Source organism: Melanostigma gelatinosum, assembly GCF_949748355.1.
Source record: "Melanostigma gelatinosum genome assembly, chromosome: 15".
NCBI lineage: Eukaryota > Metazoa > Chordata > Actinopteri > Perciformes > Zoarcidae > Melanostigma > Melanostigma gelatinosum.
Window position 1 is genome coordinate 3,643,004 of NC_136648.1, and position 26,337 is coordinate 3,669,340.

At 41.1% G+C, this 26,337-nt stretch overlaps 2 protein-coding genes across 2 annotated transcripts; one reads left to right on the top strand and one right to left on the bottom strand.

The window, feature by feature from the left end:
• Positions 1–1,960: 1,960 nt before the first annotated feature.
• On the top strand, positions 1,961–15,563 carry LOC306789618 (uncharacterized protein). The gene is made up of 15 exons (XM_079285646.1): positions 1,961–2,097; positions 3,783–3,838; positions 4,926–5,098; positions 5,195–5,388; positions 6,496–6,678; positions 7,283–7,366; positions 7,708–7,753; positions 10,526–10,566; positions 10,717–10,792; positions 11,334–11,954; positions 12,337–12,490; positions 13,005–13,363; positions 13,668–13,744; positions 14,014–14,073; positions 14,510–15,563. Exons 1-14 carry the CDS (start codon positions 1,993–1,995, stop codon positions 14,065–14,067), a joined length of 2,223 nt encoding a protein of 740 aa, XP_079141772.1. The 5' UTR covers positions 1,961–1,992; the 3' UTR covers positions 14,068–14,073; positions 14,510–15,563.
• A 1,103-nt stretch (positions 15,564–16,666) lies between these two features.
• On the bottom strand, positions 16,667–25,451 carry LOC306789741 (uncharacterized protein). Its single transcript, XM_079285814.1, has 2 exons — positions 23,713–25,451; positions 16,667–19,114 (listed from the first exon to the last, which is right to left on the bottom strand). Exons 1-2 carry the CDS (start codon positions 25,386–25,388, stop codon positions 17,356–17,358), a joined length of 3,435 nt encoding a protein of 1,144 aa, XP_079141940.1. The 5' UTR covers positions 25,389–25,451; the 3' UTR covers positions 16,667–17,355.
• Positions 25,452–26,337: the final 886 nt, after the last annotated feature.

Sequence of the window (26,337 nt, forward strand, 5' to 3'; positions counted from 1 at the left end):
CCAATGAAATACGATCAAAGTCAAGACAACGCAGCTGCAGCGCCGACACTTCCGGTCTGACCTGCCAAAATAAAACAAAGCAGCGAGAAAATATGCAATGACCAGGAGACGGGTAGTTTGTTATTATGAATAATCTGGTTGTAAATGATAGTTTCATCCCACTGACAATCTAATAAAATAAAAAACATCCACAGTTAACGTTGTAAACTAGTGACCTATGCAGCTTCCCAACTTTGACCGTGAACCAACCTTTAGTTGTTCATACATATCTCGCATAAATGTTTACTTTCCGCAAATATGTGAAGAAATAAAATGAACTGCCCTCATCTTTTCCAATAGCGCAGTATTGCTTGTCACCACACTAGCTAGCTAGTTAGCTAGCATAGCTAGGTTACCTAGCTTCCGCACAAGCTAATTTACCCCGAATTTTTCATGGTTGATGATGGAAATTGTTCATGTGTGGTTGAATCTCAAATTAAAAAATTATAATTAGAGTACACGATGAGATGCATATATTGGTGGCTGGGTGTAGTTATCGGCTACATTATAGCTAATGACGATAACATTGTTGGCTTGGGTCAAAAGGGGCTAACGGCTAGGGGGCTAACGGTCGAAGAGGGCTAACGGCTACGGGGCCAACGGCTAGAGGGCCAACGGCTAGAGGGCTAACGGCTAGGGGCTAACGGCTAGGGGCTAACGGTCGAACAGGGCGTTAAAACGCTGCAACGACACATTAATGCTGGTGTGAAACTAAGCCAGCGTTACATTAGTTATCTGGACAGATTTAGTTGTTTCTAGGTTAGCTACTTCTCTCTTATATGTTTTAATTATTTGAGGCTTTGCTAGATTATAAAAACATATAATCTAGCTCATTCAGCTAATTGTTAGTGATCCTTTGTAATGACAGTAAGGTAAAAATCGGCCTCATCCATTGACATAAAATGGTAAATTATCCGTGTTTAAAACTTGACTTAATTTTCCTTTTGTGATAGTTTTATTTTTAAAGCTAAAATGCTTAACATCCGCTAGCCTTCACTTTGTTTGTGTAACTTGACAGAGAGACAAACTGTAATAATCCTTTAACAAACACCATTCATTTAAACGGCGGTATGCTACTTTAATACTGTTCTTATTGTATTTATTGATGATTGTCATCGTAACAGACTCCCCTCATGAGGCAGTGTGATCGCGGACAGAACATCAGCCGGACGGTGACTGACTGCGGTCTGTTTAAGAGCCAGCTGGCACTCCGGAGAAAACCAGGAATTTCTCTCTTCACACAACGAACTGTACAGATGCAAAAAACTGCATCAAGTCACCGGAGACGAACCAGTGGGATACCGGAAATACGTCAGACTAATCAAGAAATAAAAGCTCAAGTATGAGAAGTGTATTCTTCAGCAATAAGGAACAGGTTAAGAATAACACAAACATAATCAACAAATTCTAAACATTCAGACCACGTTAACATCGAAAATGGCGTTTTGCTTCATCAGCAAAGGCTAAGAGCCTTTTATTAAACCATACAACTGAGAAATGAGATGGATGGATGAGAGGATAACTAACAAACTGAAGTCATTTAAAGAGGGTTTAGCTTTCATGTAGGACACATTGATTTCAACGTGTTTTTCAATAGTTTTAATATTTTTTAACACCAGCCTTATAGAAAATTATACAGTAAAAATGGATTATTTTCATGTTGTAACTGTAATAATTATTATTTCAGGGCTAATTCTATTCCGAGTCATTTATTAATTTAACTTCTTGTGAATAATGCGTCTAATCTCAAAAGATGCTTTTGCAGCCCTTTAAAAAATACACACAAACAAAATAAAAACTCCATTTCCCATGTTGCATTTCGAGGGGGGCGTCGTCACCGGCTTTCATGGCTGCACGCAGCATAGCGTGCATGAACTGAGCTGTTAATAACTCAATAATATTCCAGGTTTCGGTCCCGGTTCCCAGCCTCGTGTGTCGGTCCAGACGGTCAGCATGGCTTCGGAGGAGGACGCCGCTCTGCTGCTCTTGATCTTCCAGCACCTGAAGGTGAACGGACACCAGAAAGCTGCAAAGGCGCTGCAGAAAGACGTCGCGCAGGTAACAAGTCTGAGTCTAATTATTAACACATTACAGCCTGATGTAGTTTAAAACCGACCAGACGTCATTCTACCTCGCTAACTTGAGTTTTTCTGGTCATATTGATGGTTTTATTTAACATTTCTTGCGCCTCTTGCATGTTTTATAAGACGGCAGAATTAAATATTGATGTGTTTTTCATGTGCAGTCAAGTGTATTGCTGCTCAGCTTCATGTGTAACAGCACGTATCTCCTCCTTCTTCTGGCCTCCTGGAGGAAAAGAACATTATGTTTCAGCAGCTGCATGGCTGTAAAAACAAGGGTGCTGCAGGCCTGCTTCTGCACACTGACCCCCATTCAGAGCCTCCTCACAGTCATGGAGCCTTTAACCATAAAAGTTGTTCGTTTTTAGTTAAATGTTCGAGACCTGCGACGATTAGTCGACTAATCTACTAGTTGGTCTGTAGTAATTGAATCGGCAACTATTCACTATCGCTACGGTCATTTTTCTAGCAGAAAATTCACAAAATCAGCTTGAATCAATTTCCACAATGTGAATATCTGTAGCACTGCGAACAGAATATCTTAGATGTTGGTTTTACAACAGACCCTAGGAAAAAAAAGTCAGTTTTTTGATCTGTTATAGAGCCCAAAAAACCCTAATAACGACTAAATTGTGTTAATAAATCAGCGATAATCAATTATAACAATTGTTAGTTGCAGCCCAAAAGTGTACATAGTGCATATACATTGTCACGATGCAACCACAGACATTAAGTCTGTAACAAAAGCTAAGCAATGCATAATTAAGGTTTTTTTCAGTATATTCTATAAACTCTGCAAAATTTCAATTTAAACTTAAAACCTGTGTTGCTCTGCACGTTTTCAGTCATGCTACTTTTATTTTATTGCTCTTAAACTTACATCGAAAGAGAGGAAAACCAACTTTCTGCTCCATAGAGACCAATGTTAAATTTTGCTTCAAAAACATCTTCCACAGAACACGGTACCCCATTTCTAGATCGCCAGTTAAGCCACATTTTTTACACTACAGACACAATTTTTACAGAATCTGTTCTTCAACTCATTCTTCCCCTCAATTATTAATATCGGAGCAATAGGAGCTACGGTTATGGGAGTTTTGATGATTTTGATGAACTTTTTGAATTATTAAGCTTTTTGCAATTTGTTTTTGAATTGGATATCTATTTTCAGCAATGTTTTTGCGATTAATTTCAGTTTTCAGCATTCCAACGCATTTTCAGCAGGAAATGCTTTTTCTAGTTCTTTCTAACATTCTCTAAATTCAAACCTGCCGTGCCTCTGGTGCTCCCACAGAGGCCATGTTATGTTTGAGCATCATTCCCCCGTCTGATCCTTTTTATCCTCTCTCGCTCTCTCTCTCTCTCTCATATTGTCTTCTATGTTGCTGCATGAGTTAATTTCCGGGAGCTTGTGGCATCAAAGTGGAAGCATTCCTAAACCACCGGAAATTTGACGTTTCCCTTTGAACTCTTCTTTTTGTTTTATCTACGTCGTCACAGTTGAGTTACAGGAATATTGTGTGTGTGTGTGTGTGTGTGTGTGTGTGTGTGTGTGTGTGTGTGTGTGTGTGTGTGTGTGTGTGTGTGTGTGTGTGTGTGTGTGTGTGTGTGTGTGTGTGTGTGTGTGTGTGTGTGTGTGTGTGTGTGTGTGTGTGTGTGTAGGTGGAGACACCGGAGGAGAGCTCCAGCCTCCATGATATCTACACCAGCTGGATTAAGTAAGTCAAACAGGAAGTGTGGACCTTTTTTATTCACATTAATCACCTATATTGTCGCAGATAGCGACGTCCAAAGAGACGCAGCTTAACTGTCTCTGAACAGGATGTCACTGTTTGTTAGCGTGTCTCCCTGTGAATGACTGGCTGGCGTTCGGCCCAGTGCATTCTGGGATTTTAAGTCCTCGCTGCCCTGGAAGGGATTAAGCAGGCAGCGGATGACATCAGCTCATGATTAAAGTCACACGAATCCAGTCAATGAAAAGCTCTCAAACTCATGTTTATAACTCAACAGCTGTTTTTAGATAAATATTGTTTCCCTGAGATCCCAAAGATAAGACGGCGCTCATCTCTGTCGAAAAAGTCTAAACTTCAATCAAAGCAGAAATATGCAAATCACACATTTTGTGTAGTTCACTCTCTTCTGCTCATCAGTCATGTACCAACACATCTCCTCCTGTCACACTGATTTATTCTGGTTGTTCACATCATGACTCTCACAAACATCTGTAGTTCTTGGCTGCTCGACACATGATGGACGGGTTCCCAGTCAGCTTTCTGCAGATAAACGCTTTCGACGGGTTTTCACTCGTCAGGGATTCATTTCCTCCCGAACACGTTACGCGAGCTGTCAGAAACTTCTAAACACATTAATGACGGATGAACGCTTGAGCTGTGTCCCGAATCCATGCTGCTCACTGATTCTGTGCAGCATGTACGACGCACTAATAACAAATATCTCTTTGGTTGTTAAACTTGACAAACAAAGAAAGCAAAAAGTCTTAAGATTGATAACTTATATTCGTTTTCTGAGATCTTTCTGGAGCTGTTTAGCCACCTTCCTCTATTTATCTTAATTTTTTCCAGCTGTGAGCAGATCCTCCATTTCCTTTGTGCATTGCATTGTGGGAAAAAAGTATCAAATAACGGCACACTCAAAAACAAACGGTAGTCGGTTGCACGCTGTCTGCTTTGAGAATAATTTATGTTGCCACTTTTCCACTGTAAACATACTAAAGACATGCTTATAATTAGTATGTATGTTTTTGGGGCCGTAGGTATTTAAGATGTAATGTGCGTCGTGTTGCAGGCTTTGCTCTCTGGCTCAGCAGGCCAAGCAGGAGACGGAAGACCTCACTACTGTCAAGAACAACATCAAACCAGAACCTGCCACCAGCGAAGAAGAAGGAGGCGAAGGAGGCGCAGACACTAAACTCTCCAATGTCACAGAGGAAAATAATGTGGATGCCAAACCTCTACCTGGTACGTTAGTTACGTTGTTGTAATCAGATTTATAATTCATACGTTTTTAGCAATAACTCCTGAACAACTATAATGTATTTTGTGCCCGTGCTTCAGAGCCCGGGACAGATGGTGTCGAGTCATCCACTGCAGAGCTCCCCAGTGAGGAGGGAGACGCTGACACGGCCTCTGAGCCGCCGCCGCCGCCGCTGCATCCTGCAGAGGAAACCAGAACAACGAAGTCAGACAGTGAAGAAGAAGAAGAAGAAGAAGAGGAACAGAAAGAGGACGAGGAAGCAACAGAGCAAGAGGTGAGCAAAGAGAGGCAGATATGAACATATCCTAAAAAAAAAACAATCGAAATATAACGGAGAATCAACAGATTCAGAAGCAGGCTTATGGTTGGATGGTCACCAGTTTGAATCCTTGAACCAGCTCGGGCATCAAACCTTCAGCTGCAGCCACCAGATGAGAAAAAGAGAGAGAGATTCCCCTTTTCCTCCCTGACCTGTCTGCCGTCACACTTTAGTTTTTATTGAAGTGGAGAACAAAGAAACGGGTGCTGAAACAATCATCTAATTAATGACAAATGATGATGGAGAAACTAAAAAGGAAGTTTCAAAAACTAACTTGTCTTTCGTCGTCGTTCTCTGGTCTGTCTCAATAACACACACACACACACACACACACACACACACACACACACACACACACACACACACACATAGCTGTTGTCCAGTCACTGTAATAATGTGCTGATAGATGGACAGTAGCTCCAGTGTTGTTATATGACTCTGAAATACACACAGACTCATGTCATGTTGTCTCGTCTCGTCTGTAAGTTTGTGTTCGTTTGTTATTACAAGTGTGTGTGTGTGTGTGTGTGTGTGTGTGTGTGCACGTTCTTTTCTGTCGGACCAGTGATGCAGCACATGATGCTGTTTGGACAGAATGATGCTCTTGTGTGTTAATGTCTCTGTGGTTCTGTCTACACACTCAGTCACTTTGGTTTGTGTCTGACAGAAGATTCGTGGTTTTTAATAGATTTTTTTCTCCGCTCAGACGAGTACAGCGACACGACACTTCACTTTTACTTTCAACGAAATAAAGATGTTTCTACGGAACATAATTTAATTAAAAGCAGAGTTTTTAGTTTCTTTGATTCTTCAAAACAACCTCAAAGAGACACAGAACGACGACAAAGACTCAAAACGACGACAAAAAGAAGTCAAACCATTCTAAAGTCTGAGTCTCTGTCCTGTGGAGAGGTGGTGGGGCCTCTTGCAGGTCTGTGCCTTGGGGCCTCATTGTGTCATGATCTGCCCATGACCCCGAGGCATTGTGGGGAACCAGAAAGTATTGAGAGACTGGAGGTCCTTCCATGGTCTTCTAACCGCCCACCTGTTGATATTTTGCAGTCGGCTCCCGTCGAAGTGTCTGCTGAGGCCTCTAACGAGGCAGAAAGTTCCAGCTCCGACTCCGAGGAGGAGGCCGAGCCCGGACCAGCTGCCTCTGATGAGGCTGAGGATCAGCTCGTGGCCCCTGATGCCTCCAGCGACAGCAGCCAGGAGCGTAAAGAGGACGACGATGAGCTGACGCAGGTCAGTGACCCGAGGCTGAATCCAAAGTATGTGATTGTGAAAGACCCGTCCTCCAACAAACCTGCTTTTACTTCAAAGTGCTGCCAGAATATTCATATGTATTGCTCGTTTATTAAATGCCTGCATTTTCTTTTTGCTACCCTCAGACAGGAGAGGATATTACTCCAACGTTTCTGTAAAGATGTCAAAGTTAAAAGTTGCTTTTCTGTTCTGTATATTCTCCGTCCTGCTGCAGAAATGAGCAGAAATGTTCATCAGTTTCCACCACAACTCGTAGAAACTGGAGTGTTTGTTGACTCCTGGCGCGGCCGAGCCTCTTTCCCCCTCAGCTCACTCGCCGCACATCTGAAACCTATTCAGCAGAGGACTGACTCGCTCTGAGGGGCATTGTTTGTGCTGTTTAGCCTCCAGGAGGAAACACTGACAGCAGTTATTCTTTGCTGAGTCATCAGGTCTTTAAGAATATTCAGGCATGTGGAGGTTTGGGGTTACATATCACCATACCTGTTAACCCTACAGTAAAAATAAAAAGATTTTTAAAAATGAGAAGCTGTATCGTTTCATATTTAATCTTTAGTTCCTCTGCTCTGTTTTCTTTCCTCAGGCGACGGATGAAACGCCTGCATGTGAACAGACAGCCGTCAATCAAGCTGAGGTCTCGGAGGAGGAGGACGGCAGCGCTGCTGAGGTGCAGAATTGGTTGATGTTTACATATTTGTTAATATTTATCGTGGCCAGAACCCGTTTATCCTTTGTTTGATGTTTACTTTCCCAAAAATCGAATGATACAAGATGTAATTCTTGCCAAAGAATCCGGATTATCTAAGTGTTGTCGTACGAGCAGCACGTTGGTCACACTTCTCTGGTTCTCATTCTCTGGCTCATGGCCACGTTCTTTGAATCGGGAGTGAATAAACTGCTGCTCAGCAGCTTTTTCTTGCTGACAGTGACTGAAAGGATTCAATCTGTGTCATGAATAGAAATAAACTCTCTCTTGGTGTTTGTTGACCTGTTGATTCCTCTTGGCAGGTGACCAATGACCAGCCGGCAGAGAGCGAAGCCCCGCCCCCTGCAGGTAAGGAACAACCAATGAGACGTTCGATACCCGGCTTGTTCTTTACGTTATGCGTGGCATCTTTTCTCACCGCACTGACAGGAATCACAAGCTGTTGTGAAGAAACGGCTCAGAGGTCTTTAACTTTTTTACAGCAGATTTCAAAGCTGCTGAGGAAAGACCACGCGACGGGTTTTACATTTATTATGAAAATCTAGACAGGAAGGATGCTTGATAAGATGGTATCAGGTGTCAAGGTTTGTTTCCACAGGTGTTACCTGTTGATGCCTTAAAGTCATTGTAAGTGTGAGAGACCAGGGTACGCATGAAGCTGGGAAAATGATGTACAATAATTAAGATGGGTAACAAAATCAAGCCAAAGTGACAAATCAGAATAACTATGTACACTTATCATAATTGCACTAAAGTCTAAGTACACCGTAATGAAACAGAACTTCGTGGGTGCTCTTGTGAACAAGGGTCACTCCTCCCCATCTCCTTACTGCACGATATATACTACGCTGGCCAGTACATAGTTAATTGCAGGTGTGTGAAGACATTCCTCCGCTGTGGTGAAGATGTAAAGGCTCCTGACAACACCCCTCTTGCTGTTGTAGAATGGTACAGTCCAATTGTCCGGGCTGATCTACTTAGCGAGGTGTGATGCAGCTGCTTAATCTTTTGCCAGAAGGATGGTCGACTGCAAAACACTGACAGGAAAGTTAACTTTTATCAACTTTAACTTAATATTATCTGATTGCGTGCACTCAGTCTAGAAATATAAAGTCAGTCAAAACAGGTGTGTTCATGTCTCGCATCATGATTTAAAGAACAGTGAAACAGAACCTGGTTGATGGTTTGGCTAGTTTGCGGCCGCGACAATAAGGTTGTGGATTTAAGAAAAATAAATGTATGTTGTTAGAATAAATGTTTTAGGGCTGCAAATAAATCTGCAGATTATTTTCCAGGTGAATCAATAAATAGTTTGTTCTACGAATACAATTCAATCCAAACTAAGACATTAATTTAAACATAAAAGAAGACGGACTCACAACCTGGCATTTTTACTCAAACTGACTTAAATTAATCAATGGTGGATCATTATGGTCTGCATTCTGCAAGTGTGTTTCGATGTATTTGGAACAGACCTTTAAAATATACCCACTAATCTTGAAATGCAGTAAAATTTTCAGTTTTTTCGATTTTATTTTAGAGTTAAAAAAAAACAGTGTTGCATTTTAAAGGCATTTTTCTAGTTAGTTTAGTTTGTTTATGCTCATTACAAGACGGAAAGATGGTTATTGTAATGTTGTTTTTCCGTGCGCATCATGCTATCACGTCCGGGTTTGTCACTTCCGTTTTGTCACTTCCGGGTTTGGTAGCTTCATTGGTTGTATTAAAACAAAATAGAGCCGCATGCTCAGAGGAGTAATCTGCTCGCATCCACGTGGAAGCGTCGTAGGATCAATGCTGTAAGTTACTCTGCTCGACATTGGACATAGTGGGCATTTTATATCGGTAAAGATTTCTTGACAAATGGGTTTGTATTGTGTGTTCGGAACAATGCCATGAATGTTTGTTGATGTACAAATGATCTATGCATGTTTGTATTTACAATCAGACCGAATGTTTTGTATGGTTTGTATTTTCAGTTCTCACCACAACATGTTAAAGGAACAGAGTGACAGTAAAAAGGGTGAAAATTACTACGACTCTGTCTTCGTTGACTGTGGTTTATCTCTGTTTAAATCAGTTTCGACACTGAACGAGAACACTACCAACGGACTATATTTCCTTTGTATTGGCAGCACGTTGTCTCTTGCTGTTTAAATGCAGAACAAGGCAACAGAAAAGAGAGTAAAACATAGTTGAATATTTTGCCATCATGCACTTGGACTGAACGTCAACACTTGTAAAGAGTTTGAAGGATCTCTTCCAAAACCGCTCCAGCAGCTCTGATCAGAGCAGTTTTACACTTAGTCAGTCACTTGTTCAACTTCTCGTGTGTGTGTGTGTGTGTGTGTGTGTGTGTGTGTGTGTGTGTGTGTGTGTGTGTGTGTGTGTGTGTGTGTGTGTGTGTGTGTGTGTGTGTGTGTGTGTGTGTGTGTGTGTGTGTGTGTGTGTGTGTGTGTGTGTGTGTGTGTGTGTGTGTGTGTGTGTGTGTGTGTGTGTGGCTTGTCAGAGCTCGTTAAGCAAACTGGAGTGACTAGTCTGAGAATTACACCTGGAACTCAGTCGCCTCATTTTAAGTGTTTGAAATGAGTTCCTGACTTGAGGGCAGAAGACTTTTTGTCTCAGCAGACTTGTCAAACTACCGGCAGGAACGTCACTAATCGCTGCGTTGAATTGGAATAATTGCTGGAATTGGGGCCACGGCTAATTGGTTCCAGCTGTGCTTTTGTTGCCCCCACAATGAAAAGGTCTGCTGTGAAAACGGCTTCTGCGTTTGAGAGCGATAAAGAGATGAGAGCGCTCAGACATCAAAACTCAAGGAAGCAACATTTACTCAGAGAATAACACGAGACGTTTAAATTATTAGCCGTGCTCCACCGTCATGACATGTCCATGACATGGCTCAGTCTGTTTTATAATCTCACCTTAAATTCGACTTCGTCTCATCTCTTTGTTAGTTTCACTATTACTGCTCTTTAGTGGTTCGGATTAAAGATTAAACTGCTTCTTCAGTATGTCTCTAAATGTCTTGTTGGGTAAACACCTCTTACTCTCCTGAAGTACCAATAAAACCATCAGATAAACAATATAATGACGAAATGTTTTTCATCTTTTCTTCAGAACCTGATTCTGAAAATCCAAATATGGAAGAGACGTCTGAGGTACAATAAACCATTACTTTATTAGGCCGTAACGAGAGCAGTACAGTCTTGTTAGGAATCTAAACAAACACAATGAGTGATAATTATTAATTGCAATGGTAATAACACTGAGTTGTGTGTGTGTGTGTGTGTGTGTGTGTGTTCACTCAGAACCTCAGCTCCCCGTTGAAGCCTGAAGACGAGACACAGACGGCAACAACCCCCGAGGACCCAGCCACCCACACTGGTAACAGACATTGAATATAGTTCACAACAGGTTGTAGCGGTGAACTTCAACATATTGAAGTAATGAATCGAATTAATGTCATTTATTTTTGTCCGATAAACAAACTATTACAACTAACTTTTAAACACATTATTACCAAATAAAACCTTTTTCTATCTTAAACCTTGAATAATGAAACGCAGTATTCTCAAATCCCTTAATGGCACTAATTTCTATGCTACCTGTAGTTGACATTGCAGATTCATCACAATATTGCATTTTTCTATTTTCTTATATTTCATTTGGATTTATTTTTAAATGTCAGTAACCACCAGGTGTAAATGTTACATTTGTTTATGAGTAAAAATATACAAAACTATGGTGATCTCTAAGTCACATGACTGAAGTCAAGATATCTGGAAACATTGGGGAATAAAGAGCTCAAAGGATGTGCCGTTTTCTTTCTTTCATATGTTCTATCCCTGCATCGTTGGACATGTTTCTAGTGTTGTTGCTTTCGTCACAAGTCTCTTTCTTTGCATGTCTCTCTGTTCGGTTGTAGAAAAGGCAACGGCGGCAGACGAGCAAGGAGACCCGGATATCTCCATCATCCTCAACATCGAAGTCGAAGACAGCGACGCAACCATGCAGGAAACCAGCAAACCTCTCCCCGAGGAGGCTCCAGAGTCCTGCAAAGATGCCAAAACTCCCAAGAAGAAGAAGAGCAAAGAGGCACCGACTGCAGATGCACCGATCACCGACTCATCCGCCGTAGATGCATCCAGTGATGCTCCTCCTTCCACCAAGAGTGCCAAAAAGAAGAAGAGAGACAAAAAGAGAGCCGAGGAGGCGGCAAAGAAAGATCAGGAGGAGGAGGAGGTCGTCGTGTCTCAGGCCACTTCACCAGAGAAGAAGAAGACTAAGAAAAGGAAAAAGGAGCAAGATGAAGCGGAAGAGAACGAAGAGGGAACTCCCGTCACTCCTTCAGAAAATAAAATGAAAAAGAGTAAGGTGGAGGAGAAGAGCGAAGTAGTGGAAGTGGAGGAGATGGTGGAGAATCTTGCAAGTCCAGCCCAGACAACGAAGGAGAAGAAGAAGAAGAAGAAAAAGAAGACACCGGAGGAGATGCAGTCTGGTGAGGGACCAGCAGGGGGAGACAAAGACGCAGAAAAGGAAGCCACAGGTAGTCAAAAAATATACTTCAGATATATTTCTCTCCGTCTCTTGAATACATTGTCTCAACGCTGACGACCCTTTCATCATCAGTATTCGTGAATTTAAGTCAACATTTGGTGAAGATAAGAGGACCAGCTTTAAACCATCTTTATTTATATATATATATATTTTTTTTTTTTATTATTTTTTTTTTTTATATTTATTTATATTTTTTTATATATATATATTTTTTTAATTTATTTATATTTATTTATATTTTTTTATATATTTTTTTAAATTTATTTTTCCAGTTACTTATTCACCAGGTGTCGGATAGAAATGGTGCATCCAAGAGGAAGCTATGAAAATGATGTGATTTGCACACTTTCTCTTTCTTAACTCCTTTTTAGACGTAGACTCCTCTCTGCTCTCCTCGACCAAAAAGAGACACGGTGTGAGGATGAAACTGAGCCGGAAGAAGAGACGTAGGATCCAGAAACAAGAGAAGAGCAGCGTCACTTCCGGAGCGACTGCAGAAAGCCCGAAGCTCAACGGCAGAAAGAAGTCAGTCGAGGTTTTCTTTGGCTTCTGTCTGTTCTTCACATCATGAATGCTGTTAATATTACCTTGTCAGCTGTTGTAAATGTACATAGATTTAAATGTAATGAAGTCACCGCAGTATGTATTGAAATATGGGATTGGGAATTTACTTCAGTACCTAAATACTTAAACAAACAATATGGAAAAACAATGGAAATGTAAAACAAAGAAATTTGTCTTTTTTGGTCATACACAGAAAAAGTAGGAGAAACCATGAAAAATATTTGCAATATGAAATACATAATGTGTATTTAGTGGAAGTTTACAGTGTTAAAAGGGAGATAAAACAACAATTAGCACAACATTAACATAATTAGAATATATTAACACCAAATATTCTGACAATAAAAATGTACGACGTGCGCAAAGTGTATCTAACAAAGTTAACGTTTGGAAAAGACAATAAAATATGGACAGTTACCAAATATCTGTGTTGTAAATATCGTTTCAGAGAAATTAACACGATTCATTCTTCCAGACAAAAAGGGATCCAAGAGGCAGCGGAGGAGACGCCTCGACCAAAACCAGCCAAAAGACCTCAACCTGATCCTCCTCAGGAGAACGACGACGACACACCAACGAAGAAGAAAAAGATTAAAGAGCACACGGAACAAGAAGAGAACTCAAAGGAAAACCAACCGCCGAAGAAGAAGAAGAGATCAGTGACGGAGGATGAAAGCGGTGCGGTGAGCTCCGAGCCTCCTGAAATGGACTCGACTCCACTTTCAAAGGAAAGCAAGAAGAAGAAGAAGAAGATGATGAAGGCTGAAGGTGAGGAGACAACGGAGAGCTCAACTCCCATCGCTGTGAGCCACGACGGACCTGCAAAGAAAACGAGTGAGACTCATTGTTCATCGTTTTAGAATGAATTCTGTTTTCATTGTTCAAACTTTAATTGACTTATTGATGAGTCAATGAAATGAAAGTGCTCGTCAGCATTTTGTGGTTAAAACGTGATCTTCACATTTTAGTTTTTTAACAATGAAAGCTGTGAAATGTCAACAACATTTAACATGAAGAACCAAACTGAAGCACCTAGTGGACACAAATGAGTGGTGTTTGATCCATGAATTAAATAGTCTTGCTGTTCTTGTGGATCACACATAATAACTGAGGTTCGTGGTTTGTGACTGATTTGCAGAGAGGAACCGGTTAAAGGAGAAACTGGAAGAGACGGAACCGGCTGCAGACCAACAAACTCCTCCGGCTTCTTCTACGGTGAGAAACACGTCTGAAGCAAAACACAAAGAAATCAGACTTTCAGGATCAATACTCTCATTAGAGGTTTAATTCACACGCGTGTGTTTGACTGCGTTGAACAAAACATGAACAAAATGTTTTTTACAAAGGTTGAAGAGCAGGATCGATTTTAGATTTAGAAGCAGATTTCAGATACTTTTTATTTCCTGCTCGTTGTATTTCATAAATCGTATCATTATTTATTTGAGTTGATATATATATTTTTTTCTTTTTTCTGATATTTCCAGAAAAAGAAATCCTCCAAAAAGAAGATCTCCCAGCAGACGATCATCTGTGAATGAATGTTGGTAAGTTGAATGTTTTCACTTCTTGTTTGTGAGGTCAGAAGTTAGAACAATGCTTGTTTTTTTTAAGGGTTTTATGTTATTACATTTTAGATCCTTTAAAATGAAATGTGCAACTTTTCAAGCACGATAGTTGTTTCTCTGTTTGTAGCTGCTATCCACGGATCATCTCACTGATGATTAACAAACATTTCCTCAGATGGATTTATTGTTATTTTTACCTTCAGGGAGTTGTTGTTAAAAGAAATGGCAATAAATAATAAAATGTCCCAAATCACAGTAGAATGAAAAACATAATTGAAAGCACAGAAGTGAATAAATAATAATTTACTACAAGCACATCATGCTTTGTTCGTCTCCTGTCAGTTAAAGCACAGATCTATGTTGCTGTAGTGATGACTCATCAGGATGTTCTTTCCCCCCCCCCCCCCCCCCACAGTGATGTCTCTGATCAGTCAGGAGAACGACTATCTTGGACCTGAAAGCCCCCAAAACAACAAGACAATCTGCTTCATGTTTGTGCCTTCACTCCTGTTTCTTTCTGTCTGAGATGAAAGAACATCTGCTCTCAGAAGAAGAGAGATTTCTGAGAGAACATCAGTGTTTTTAGTCTTGTGCTCTAAAACTGTGAAAAAAATACAACGAACAAACCTTGCAAGCAACTGAAACTTCTGTATGCCAAGCGTGTAGAACCACAATATATAGAATTCACTTCCTGCTCATAGATCCATTAAATGCTGCACACTGTTACTTTAAGCATTTCATTTTACTTAAATTCATCTTTCTCTTCAGCTCTGAATATGAATCTGACATTTAAGACCCATTTTAGGGGCTTGACCGTTTGTGATACTTGGAGCTGCAAAGATGTTTTAATGTGTCAAATCAGAAGGTTTGATATTCTGCCCTCGGTATTACTGCTGCTCTGCAGCTTTAATAATACAAATACTTCTCATCCCATCAAAACCACCTGATGATGAAGATGATAAAGGGCAACGCTCACAATCAGACCCTTTGTGTTCTTGTAACTGTGATTCAACACTGAATGTCTCGTTGAAGGCGTCCTCTGTTGGTTCACTGTTCTGATGGGAACGATAGATGAGCTTTAAGGGAACACGCTGTGGAACGGAAACATTTCTGAGCTTTTTGAATATTTTTCTGTCAGTGAATGAACTGATATTGAAAGTTAAACGTTTATTCTTCGTTGTTTGAGCTTTGTAGTAAAGAAGTCGTTTCTCAGTTTTGTCTTGAGGTAGAAACTCACGTTGCGTAAGAATTGTTTTTAGTTTTCTGTCGGCCATAAGCTGTGAAATTCTCTTTGTATTTGGAAATGGTTTTGTTGACACATTTCTGTCGTTTACACAGTTTTTCTTAATCCCATAAACTATTAACTATGCATCTGATGAAATCTCTGGGAGGAAATGCTGAGATATTTGTTGCTGTTCTGAGGACCAACATGCGTGTGAGAGAAAATAAAACGGCTTTAATTTCTGCAATGTCGGTGAGTTCTGCTTCTTGACCGTCGTACTTGTGCACATGCTGCGTTCTTGTTATGAAGGAGATGCAAGTTTGTGACTTGAGAATACTGTTCAAGTCGAGATCCAAATTAAATTATTGTTTGTCGACACTGGCATTTCCTTCTGAGTGAACATACGAGAACGCTCAAACTGCTTGTCAGCATAATGTGCAAAGTAACTAAAGCTGTCAGACAAATGTAGCGAGTAAAGAGTACAATATTTATCTCTGAGATGGAGTGGAAGTACAAAGTTGAATAAAATGGAAATACTCAAGTAAAGTACCTTGAATTTGTACTTGAGTACAGTACTTAAGCAAATATACTAGTTATATTCCACCACTGATCATAATATTTACTTTTACCACTAACAGCTCATCAAAAACATACAATTTACTGCTTTTTATAAAGAGGTGGAATAATATAGAGCAGGATTGAGTTCAGTCTGTTGGTCCGGTCCTCCACAACAGTCCCTGTTTCTCATGTGGCCCCTTGGGAACAGTAATTAAAGTCAGTTTACATGTAAATGTATGAAAACACATGAGGTCAGGTGAGAAGCGCTCTCTGTGCTGATGACACTTCGCTCATCACGTGCTGACGGCTTTCTTCTGCTCTACTTCCGTTAGCTGCTGATGCTCAGTATACTGCCTAGAGCGCCCTCTGCTGACCATGTTGGGCTTAGAAATACAATAACCACACATCCCAGTGAAAGACCTAAAGACAGCATGATACAGGTAAGTGACAAAGAAATAGTAAATGTTTCTGAGACCTTAGCTTTTACTGAATTCAGAGAAACAGAATGTTGGTTGTAAGAAGCGACACGTGACATCAAACTCTGCTCATTTCTCTGACAAAGATGTTTCAGTGAGGACAGTTTAAAGGACAGAGACTGACTGACTCATGTTCTTCTGCTCTAAACATGAACTCTGTACTTTGTGCTGTTTCAGGAGGAAAACTGACTCAGTTATACTCTCATATTAGTTTCACATTTTCTCCATCAGCTTTGTATGAAACCCTGTAAATAAGACAAGAAGAAAAGACTTTGTTCATTCTTGAATCAAGAAATACTTTATTCATCATGTAAACCTTCAGTTTGTTCACATCCCATCAGTAAAGTCTGTTCAATGACTCTTGTTCAATGATTTCATCAACACATTCACTTCATCCTCACAATCTATTTGTTTGACCAGAATCTCAGTTCTGTAAAGAGAATAATGAATGATTCACTTATTGATTATGATGATAATAATTAGTTATATAATACATCACAGTACCTCTTTTGTACAACGATTAAGAAAACAACAAGAACAACATTTAATCTGTTGTAGAAAATAAACATAATTTCACTGAAAGGAATCTTTACAAAGAGTGCTGAGAACTAAATCTCTTTGATGAAAGAAGCTCTGGTGATTTCTCTCTTTAAGAGCCATGCAGTGGAAGAGAAGCAACAACTAACAAATACATCAATACTAATATTTATCAAACATTTAAACCTCAGAGCAGTTTACATTTTCATGAAGAGAAATATCAGTTCAGGTCAACAAAGATCATCATGAGCAGTGATAGCCTCCATGGCTAAACAGACACAGAAAGGAGCTCCACCTAAAGACACTCAAACATTTACACAACAATAATGAGAAGACGTCAAAGCACCGCCCACAATGTTTGATTGACAGCTGAAGAAACATCAGCAATTAAGAGACAATGATGGAGACAAAATGAGTTTCAGGATTAAAACACAGAAATGAATTTGCTGTTCCTTAAATCACTTCTGACTATTTTAGTTTACAGAACTCAGCAGTGTCTCCATGATCATAATACATCCTGAGTCCAGCATAGAGAGGCTGAGTGAATGTGGTCTGGACTCTGTGGAGGAGAGTCATGGTTTCAGAGACGCTGTAGAAAGACAGAATACCTGCTCTGTGATCCAGGTACACTCCTACTCTGGAGGACTGAGGACCAGAGACGGGAGTTTGGATCTTGTTGTACCAAAATGTAAAACAGTTTTTGTTACAATTTAACGCCCAAGATTTGTCATTGTATCCAAACACACATTCATTAGAGATCTCTGTTCTGATGATATTCTTGTATGCGACTGCTACATAAACTCCTCTTCCTCTCCACTCCACCTCCCAGTAACAACGTCCAGTCAGACTCTCTCTACTCAGGACCTGAAGATATGAAGTGAATCTGTCTGGGTGACTAGAATAAGACTGTTCTTCACTCATAAATGTTGCTTTTCTGTTCCCCTCAGATAATAACAGCTGTGTGTTTGCTGTGTTTGAATCCAGTGTGATTTCACTTGAATATCTTAAGAACTCAGCTCTGGTCTTGGGCTCTGCTTGTGAAGGTGACAGTGAAACGTCCACTTCAGTCACTGCCAGTGAGACGTTTGTCCACTTGTCTCTCAGAACGTCCTGTAGTTTATCTCTGACTTCTGACACAGCCGCCGTCACGTCCTCAAAGTAGCTCAGAGGACGGATATGGATGGCGGACGAGTCTGTAGCTTCTCTGAGTGGTGACAGTGAGGGGTAGTTGTGTAGAAACTGGTTGTGATCCTCTGTGTGTGAGAGCAGCTTCAGCTCAGCGTCTTTCCTCTTCAGCTCAGAGATCTCCTGCTCCAGCTTCTCCTGAAGCTCTTTGACTCGACTCACTTCACTTTTCTGCTGGGATCTGACCTGCTGCTTCACATCGGAGCTTCTTTTCTCCATGAGACGGATCAGCTCGGTGAAGATCTTCTCGCTGTCCTTCACCGCTTCGTCGGCAGAGCGATTGACGGCCTCCACCTCCTGTTGAAGCAGCTTCACGTCTTTCTCTCTGTCCTGGATTCTCTGCTGGATGTTTAGTCGACTCACCTCCAGCTCTCTCTGCCTCTCAGTCCTTTCTGCTGCAGCTGAGACTGTGTCGTGGCCTTTGTGTTCATCCACAGAGCAGAGGTAACAGATACACTGCTGATCAGTACGGCAGAACATCTTCATCACCTCATCGTGACGAGAGCAGATGTTCTCCTGGAGCTTCTTGGAGGGGTCCACCAGCTTGTGTTTCTTTAATGGAGCTACATCATAATGAGGCTGGAGGTGTTTCTCACAATAAGAGGCCAGACAGACGAGACAGGACTTGAAGGCTTTCAGTTTCCTCCCAGTGCAGACATCACAGGACACATCTTCAGGTCCAGCATAGCAGTGATCAGCAGGAGCAGCTTGGAGTCCAGTCTTCTTCAGCTCCTCCAGAACAACTGCTAACATGGTGTTTTTCAGCAGGACAGGCCTCGGTGTGAAGGTCTGCCTACACTGAGGGCAGCTGTGGAGTTTCTTCACATCCTCTTCATCCCAGAAGCTTTTAATACAGTTCATGCAGTAGCTGTGTCCACAGGGAGTAGTCACCGGATCCTTCAGTAGATCCAGACAGATGGAACAAGAGAAGGTTTCCCGATCCAGCTGAACTCCTTTCTGCGCCATTTCACCTCTCAGTAACGACGACTGTCTGAGTTTCACTTCACTAGAAGCGACTCTGCTTTGACTTCTGATCTGAACAACATGTGTTTGTTCAGTGAATGGAGGCTGTCAGCTCTATCGCTGCACCACCATGTTGGTTACACCCATCTTTAAATCTGTAGATCTGAAGGGGAGGCAACAAGGAGACGTGGACAGAGTGGAGGCGGCTGTGTTTGAGAGCAGGAGGAAGAAGGAGGGCTTATCAAGCTGTGCTTCATTCCAGGAAGAGGAGCAGCGCTGTGAATGTGAACTTTGTTTCCTCATTCACAAACAGAGCCTCGGTTAAAACCTGCTCCACCTTTGAAAACATTTCATTTCTTTAGTTGTTCAATATTTCTTGTCTCCTCAGAGGAAGAGTTATAGACAAACATGAAGCCATCAAAAGACTAATTCTGTTCACTTTTCTTTCACTGCTTAAAAACATCTGGCTGACAAAAGAGTTATCAGATTAAACTAATATGAAACATTTAAGTTGTCGTATAATACCTTTCTCTCTCATTTAATGATCAACTTTTAAACATTTGTCTCAAAAGAGTTGAGTTTCAAGATATGATTCTGATGCAAAGCAGCGTTTCAAGATTCACATTTATTCATTTCATGACGTCATGACTGGACCTGATATAATCTGCACATTTTCCATTTGTTGTTGATGTTAAAATGTTGCAGCTGTTGTAAAAGCTGAGTCACTCACTGGTTGAGTGACGACTGAGAAAACTCCTCAGGAACAACATGAATCTCCAGCAACCATAAACTGGTGCACAGGAATGAGGAGGACTTTCCTCAAAAACAATGCACGGACTCATATCACAAGAATGTCTCAACGATCACTTCTGACCCACTAGAAGTGGTTCACTCTGCAGAGAGAGAGCGTCAACCTCTAAATAAACTGAGCCACCAGGTGTCAGATAGAAATGGTGCATCCAAGAGGAAGCTGTGAAAATGGCGGACACACAGCGGCGCGAGACGCCGAGCGGACAAAGCTCGTTCTAACATGAGAGTGAATCAGGGTTTGTCTTTCACCTGCTGTTGAGCCGGGGAGGAGGGGCCAACTGTTAACGTTGTGTTTCACAAACCGACAAACATCAGAATAACTTCTTCCACTGCTGGTTATGGTGTTATTTAAGTTCAGTGATTTGCACATTTTCTCTTTCTGAACTCCTTTTTAGACGGAGACTCCTCTCAGCTCTCCTCGGCCAAAAAGAAACACCGTTTTAGGACGAAACTCAACCGGAAGAAGAGAAGTAGGATCCTGAAACAAGAGGAGAAGAAGAAGAGAAGCGTCACTTCCGGAGCGACTGCAGAAAGCCCGAAGCTCAACGGCAGAAAGAAGTCAGTCGAGGTTTTCTTTGGCTCCTGTCTGTTCTTCACATCATGAACGCTGTTAATATTACCTTGTCAGCTGTTGTAAATGTACATAGATTTAAATTTATGTATTGAAATATGGGATTGGGAATTTACTTCAGTACCTAAATAGTTAAACAAACAATATGGAAAAACAATGGAAATGTAAAACAAACTAAAACATTTGTCATTTTTGGTGTTACATAGAAAAAGTAGGAGAAACCATTAAAACATTTTCAATATGAAATACATAATGTGTATTTAGTGGAAGTTTACAGTTGCAGTGACCCTGTTGCTCATCAGAAAAGTCACCACGGTTGCTGATTGTTTGTTCTGACGCGTGCCATAAACAACGGAGTCCAGTTTCCAATATTGGCATTTTATTTCCCACATAAACAGAGGCCAACCACTTTATCTGCCGTTATCCATTCCCTCTACACAGACCAATACATCCTAACATTTACATTCATTAACTGTTGCACGGTCAAAAACAGTTTGTTCCTGCTTACGAGCAACCACCTGTCTCAAGTGACCCCACTGATTATATTCACCTGTGGCCTCATTGACAGCGGCACTACGCCCCCAAGTGGTGGGAGGTTGTATGAAACAAAACAATATCAAAATGGCTCACACAAACACATTACTTTCCATACCAGTCTAAATTCTCTTTTCACAGGATTTCTCACAGAAATGATAATAAAGAAATATCAACAGTGAATACTGACTGAACTCTTATTTTGTAAAAGATATAGCTTAAAACATTCTCATCTGACCCCGTGGCTTTAGAGCAGACCTGGGCATTGTACGGCCCCCGGGCCATACCCGGCCCTTTGGCTGTTGCCGACCGGCCTGCGGGACGTCAACGGGAGATTAGGAATAAAACGTAAATAAGTGTACAACATGCACGGAATACAGCTGCATTGCTTTCATGTTGAAGGAGAGTGCTGCTGTTTTCTTTTCTCAGTTTATGTTTGTTAGTGAATGTGTGCGAGCAGCAGCGTCACTGCAATGTGTTGGTGAACTGAGTTTACGGGAGGTGTGAGTTCGCTGTTAACATCTTAAAAAATGTCAGCCTCTGTTTAAAAAAGGAAAGATTGACAGAGTGTAGATTTTTTTAGTAAAACATGGACTTCTATGTGTTTATTTACTGAAGTCAAAGGTAAAGCCGTGTGCTTAGTTTGTGGAGAACAGATCGCAGTGTTTAAGGATTACAATTTGAATCTCCATTACGAGACAAAACACACGGAGAAATACTAAAACTTGACTGATGCAGAGCGGACACGGACATCTGAGGCTTTGCTAGCTAAGCTGCAAAAGCAACATGCTGAGAAGATGTTGGTTCTCTTTGGATCGACCTCCATATGTGAACAAACATTCTCTGTGATGAAGTTGAACAAATCCAGATCCTCTCTCACTGACGATCACCTGTCAGCTGTCCTTCACATCTCACCTCAGACATTCAACCTGACTTCAGTGAACTCGTTCAAGATCAACACGGACTACATTTCTCGCACTGAACGGAAAAACTGAAAATGAGGTAATTGGACGACAAACAACAGTGATTAAAGTACTGAGTTTGCAGAAACATGTCAGTCAACCCTGCCAGTGTTTTATTATATATGGATATATTAACTCCTTTACACTGTTGTTCAGTTTGGGTAGTTCGGAAGGCTTTGAGAAATTATAAGGTGCAAAGTAACTAACTAAAGCTGTTAGACAAATGTAGTGAGTAAAGAGTACAATATTTATCTCTGCGGTGTAGTGGAAGTACAAAGTTGAATAAAATGGAAATACTCAAGTAAAGTACCTTGAATTTGTACTTGAGTACAGTACTTAAGCAAATATACAAGTTATATTCCACCACAGATCATAATATTTACTTTTACCACTCACAGATTATCAAAAACATACAATTTACTGCTTTTTATAAAGAGGTGGAATAATATAGAGCAGGATTGAGTTCAGTCTGTTGGTCCGGTCCTCCACAACAGTCCCTGTTTCTCATGTGGCCCCTTGGGAACAGGAATTAAAGTCAGTTTACATGTAAATGTATGAAAACACATGAGGTCAGGTGAGAAGCGCTCTCTGTGCTGATGACACTTCGCTCATCACGTGCTGACGGCTTTCTTCTGCTCTACTTCCGTTAGCTGCTGATGCTCAGTATACTGCCTAGAGCGCCCTCTGCTGACCATGTTGGGCTTAGAAATACAATAACCACACATCCCAGTGAAAGACCTAAAGACAGCATGATACAGGTAAGTGACAAAGAAATAGTAAATGTTTCTGAGACCTTAGCTTTTACTGAATTCAGAGAAACAGAATGTTGGTTGTAAGAAGCGACACGTGACATCAAACTCTGCTCATTTCTCTGACAAAGATGTTTCAGTGAGGACAGTTTAAAGGACAGAGACTGACTGACTCATGTTCTTCTGCTCTAAACATGAACTCTGTACTTTGTGCTGTTTCAGGAGGAAAACTGACTCAGTTATACTCTCATATTAGTTTCACATTTTCTCCATCAGCTTTGTATGAAACCCTGTAAATAAGACAAGAAGAAAAGACTTTGTTCATTCTTGAATCAAGAAATACTTTATTCATCATGTAAACCTTCAGTTTGTTCACATCCCATCAGTAAAGTCTGTTCAATGACTCTTGTTCAATGATTTCATCAACACATTCACTTCATCCTCACAATCTATTTGTTTGACCAGAATCTCAGTTATGTAAAGAGACTAATGAATGATTCACTTATTGATTATGATTATAATAATTAGTTATATAATACATCATAGTACCTCTTTTGTACAACGATTAAGAAAACAACAAGAACAACATTTAATCTGTTGTAGAAAATAAACATAATTTCACTGAAAGGAATCTTTACAAAGAGTGCTGAGAACTAAATCTCTTTGATGAAAGAAGCTCTGGTGATTTCTCTCTTTAAGAGCCATGCAGTGGAAGAGAAGCAACAACTAACAAATACATCAATACTAATATTTATCAAACATTTAAACCTCAGAGCAGTTTACATTTTCATGAAGAGAAATATCAGTTCAGGTCAACAAAGATCATCATGAGCAGTGATAGCCTCCATGGCTAAACAGACACAGAAAGGAGCTCCACCTAAAGACACTCAAACATTTACACAACAATAATGAGAAGACGTCAAAGCACCGCCCACAATGTTTGATTGACAGCTGAAGAACAATCAGCAATTAAGAGACAATGATGGAGACAAAATGAGTTTCAGGATTAAAACACAGAAATGAATTTGCTGTTCCTTAAATCACTTCTGACTATTTTAGTTTACAGAACTCAGCAGTGTTTCCATAATAAATATAAAGTCCAGCATAGAGAGGCTGAGTGAATGTGGTCTGGACTCTGTGGAGGAGAGTCATGGTTTCAGAGACGCTGTAGAAAGACAGAATACCTGCTCTGTGATCCAGGTACACTCCTACTCTGGAGGACTGAGGACCAGAGACGGGAGTTTGGATATCGTTGTACCAAAATGTAAAACTGTTTTTGTTACATTCTAACGCCCAAGATTTGTCATTCAATCCAAACACACATTCATTATAGCTCCCTGTTCTGATGATATTCTTGTATGCGACTGCTACATAAACTCCTCTTCCTCTCCACTCCACCTCCCAGTAACAACGTCCAGTCAGACTCTCTCTACTCAGGACCTGATGATATGTAGTGAATCTGTCTGGGTGACTAGAATAAGACTGTTGTTCTCTCATAAATGTTGCTTTTCTGTTCCCCTCAGATAATAACAGATGTGTGAATGCTGTGTTTGGATCCAGTGTGATTTCACTTGAATATCTTAAGAACTCAGCTCTGGTCTTGGGCTCTGCTTGTGAAGGTGACAGTGAAACGTCCACTTCAGTCACTGCCAGTGAGACGTTTGTCCACTTGTCTCTCAGAACGTCCTGTAGTTTATCTCTGACTTCTGACACAGCCGCCGTCACGTCCTCAAAGTAGCTCAGAGGACGGATATGGATGGCGGACGAGTCTGTAGCTTCTCTGAGTGGTGACAGTGAGGGGTAGTTGTGTAGAAACTGGTTGTGATCCTCTGTGTGTGAGAGCAGCTTCAGCTCAGCGTCTTTCCTCTTCAGCTCAGAGATCTCCTGCTCCAGCTTCTCCTGAAGCTCTTTGACTCGACTCACTTCACTTCTCTGCTGGGATCTGACCTGCTGCTTCACATCGGAGCTTCTTTTCTCCATGAGACGGATCAGCTCGGTGAAGATCTTCTCGCTGTCCTTCACCGCTTCGTCGGCAGAGCGATTGACGGCCTCCACCTCCTGTTGAAGCAGCTTCACGTCTTTCTCTCTGTCCTGGATTCTCTGCTGGATGTTTAGTCGACTCACCTCCAGCTCTCTCTGCCTCTCAGTCCTTTCTGCTGCAGCTGAGACTGTGTCGTGGCTTTTGTGTTCATCCATTAAGCAGAGATAACAGATACACTGCTGATCAGTACGGCAGAACATCTTCATCACCTCATCGTGACGAGAGCAGATGTTCTCCTGGAGCTTCTTGGAGGGGTCCACCAGCTTGTGTTTCTTTAATGGAGCTACATCATAATGAGGCTGGAGGTGTTTCTCACAGTAAGAGGCCAGACAGACGAGACAGGACTTGAAGGCTTTCAGTTTCCTCCCAGTGCAGACATCACAGGACACATCTTCAGGTCCAGCATAGCAGTGATCAGCAGGAGCAGCTTGGAGTCCAGTCTTCTTCAGCTCCTCCACTAAAACTGCTAACATGGTGTTTTTCAGCAGGACAGGCCTCGGTGTGAAGGTCTGCCTACACTGAGGGCAGCTGTGGAGTTTCTTCCCATCCTCTTCATCCCAGAAGCTTTTAATACAGTTCATGCAGTAGCTGTGTCCACAGGGAGTAGTCACCGGATCCTTCAGTAGATCCAGACAGATGCAACAAGAGATGGTTTCCCGATCCAGCTGAACTCCTTTCTGCGCCATTTCACCTCTCAGTAACAACGACTGTCAAATAGTTTAACTTTCTCCGAACAGAAACAATCTGTGTGTTCTCTTGCTACTGTGAATGATGAATCACCTCCCTCATTTCACAACATCCTGTTTATACCTGTACGCTAGAGCTTCAGACATGTGAAGGGGAGGGAACAAGCAAATACCTTGATGAGGTGGAGCTCACTGTGTTTGACAGCAGGAGACACAGGGAGGAGTTTTCAGGCTCTACTGCATTCCTCACGTGTAGCTTCATGTGAGAGGCCGGGTGTGTTATCTGTCAATACAACGTGCAGTAAGAACAGTTATGACACTCAGCCTTCTTATATACAGTCCATGCACCCAGCTCACAACAATTAGACTTTCAATGTTAGTCACACTTTTCAGAAACGTTGAAGAAAAAACTTTGCTTCATTGTTCAGTGTTGTCATCTTGTTTTCTGACTTCCTGGTGAAGAACTGGGGAGAACAAAACAAACACATGAACAACTAGCTGTTATAAAAGGACAGACATGTGATGCTTCCTCCAGCCCTTCTGCTTCATCAGCTTTGGTTGGTGCATGTGCAGCCTCTTTCCAGCCTCCATTTCTGTGTTTACCTCAACAAGTCTCTCTTCCCATGAAGACAACACTGGCTCTACGTCAGCCTCTGAGGCCCAAGTCTGCTGAAATCAGCTACTGGATATTTGGATGGAGAGAAATAAAGCTTAATAAACCTTTTTTACATTTTATATTTCCTATAATTAATATGTAGATCTATATGAATTGATCAAAACATGAACTCTGTACTTTGTGCTGTTTCAGGAGGAAAACTGACTCAGTTATACTCTCGTAGTAGTTTCACATTTTCTCCATCAGCTTTGTATGAAACCCTGTAAATAAGACAAGAAGAAAAGACTTTGTTCATTCTTGAATCAAGAAATACTTTATTCATCATGTAAACCT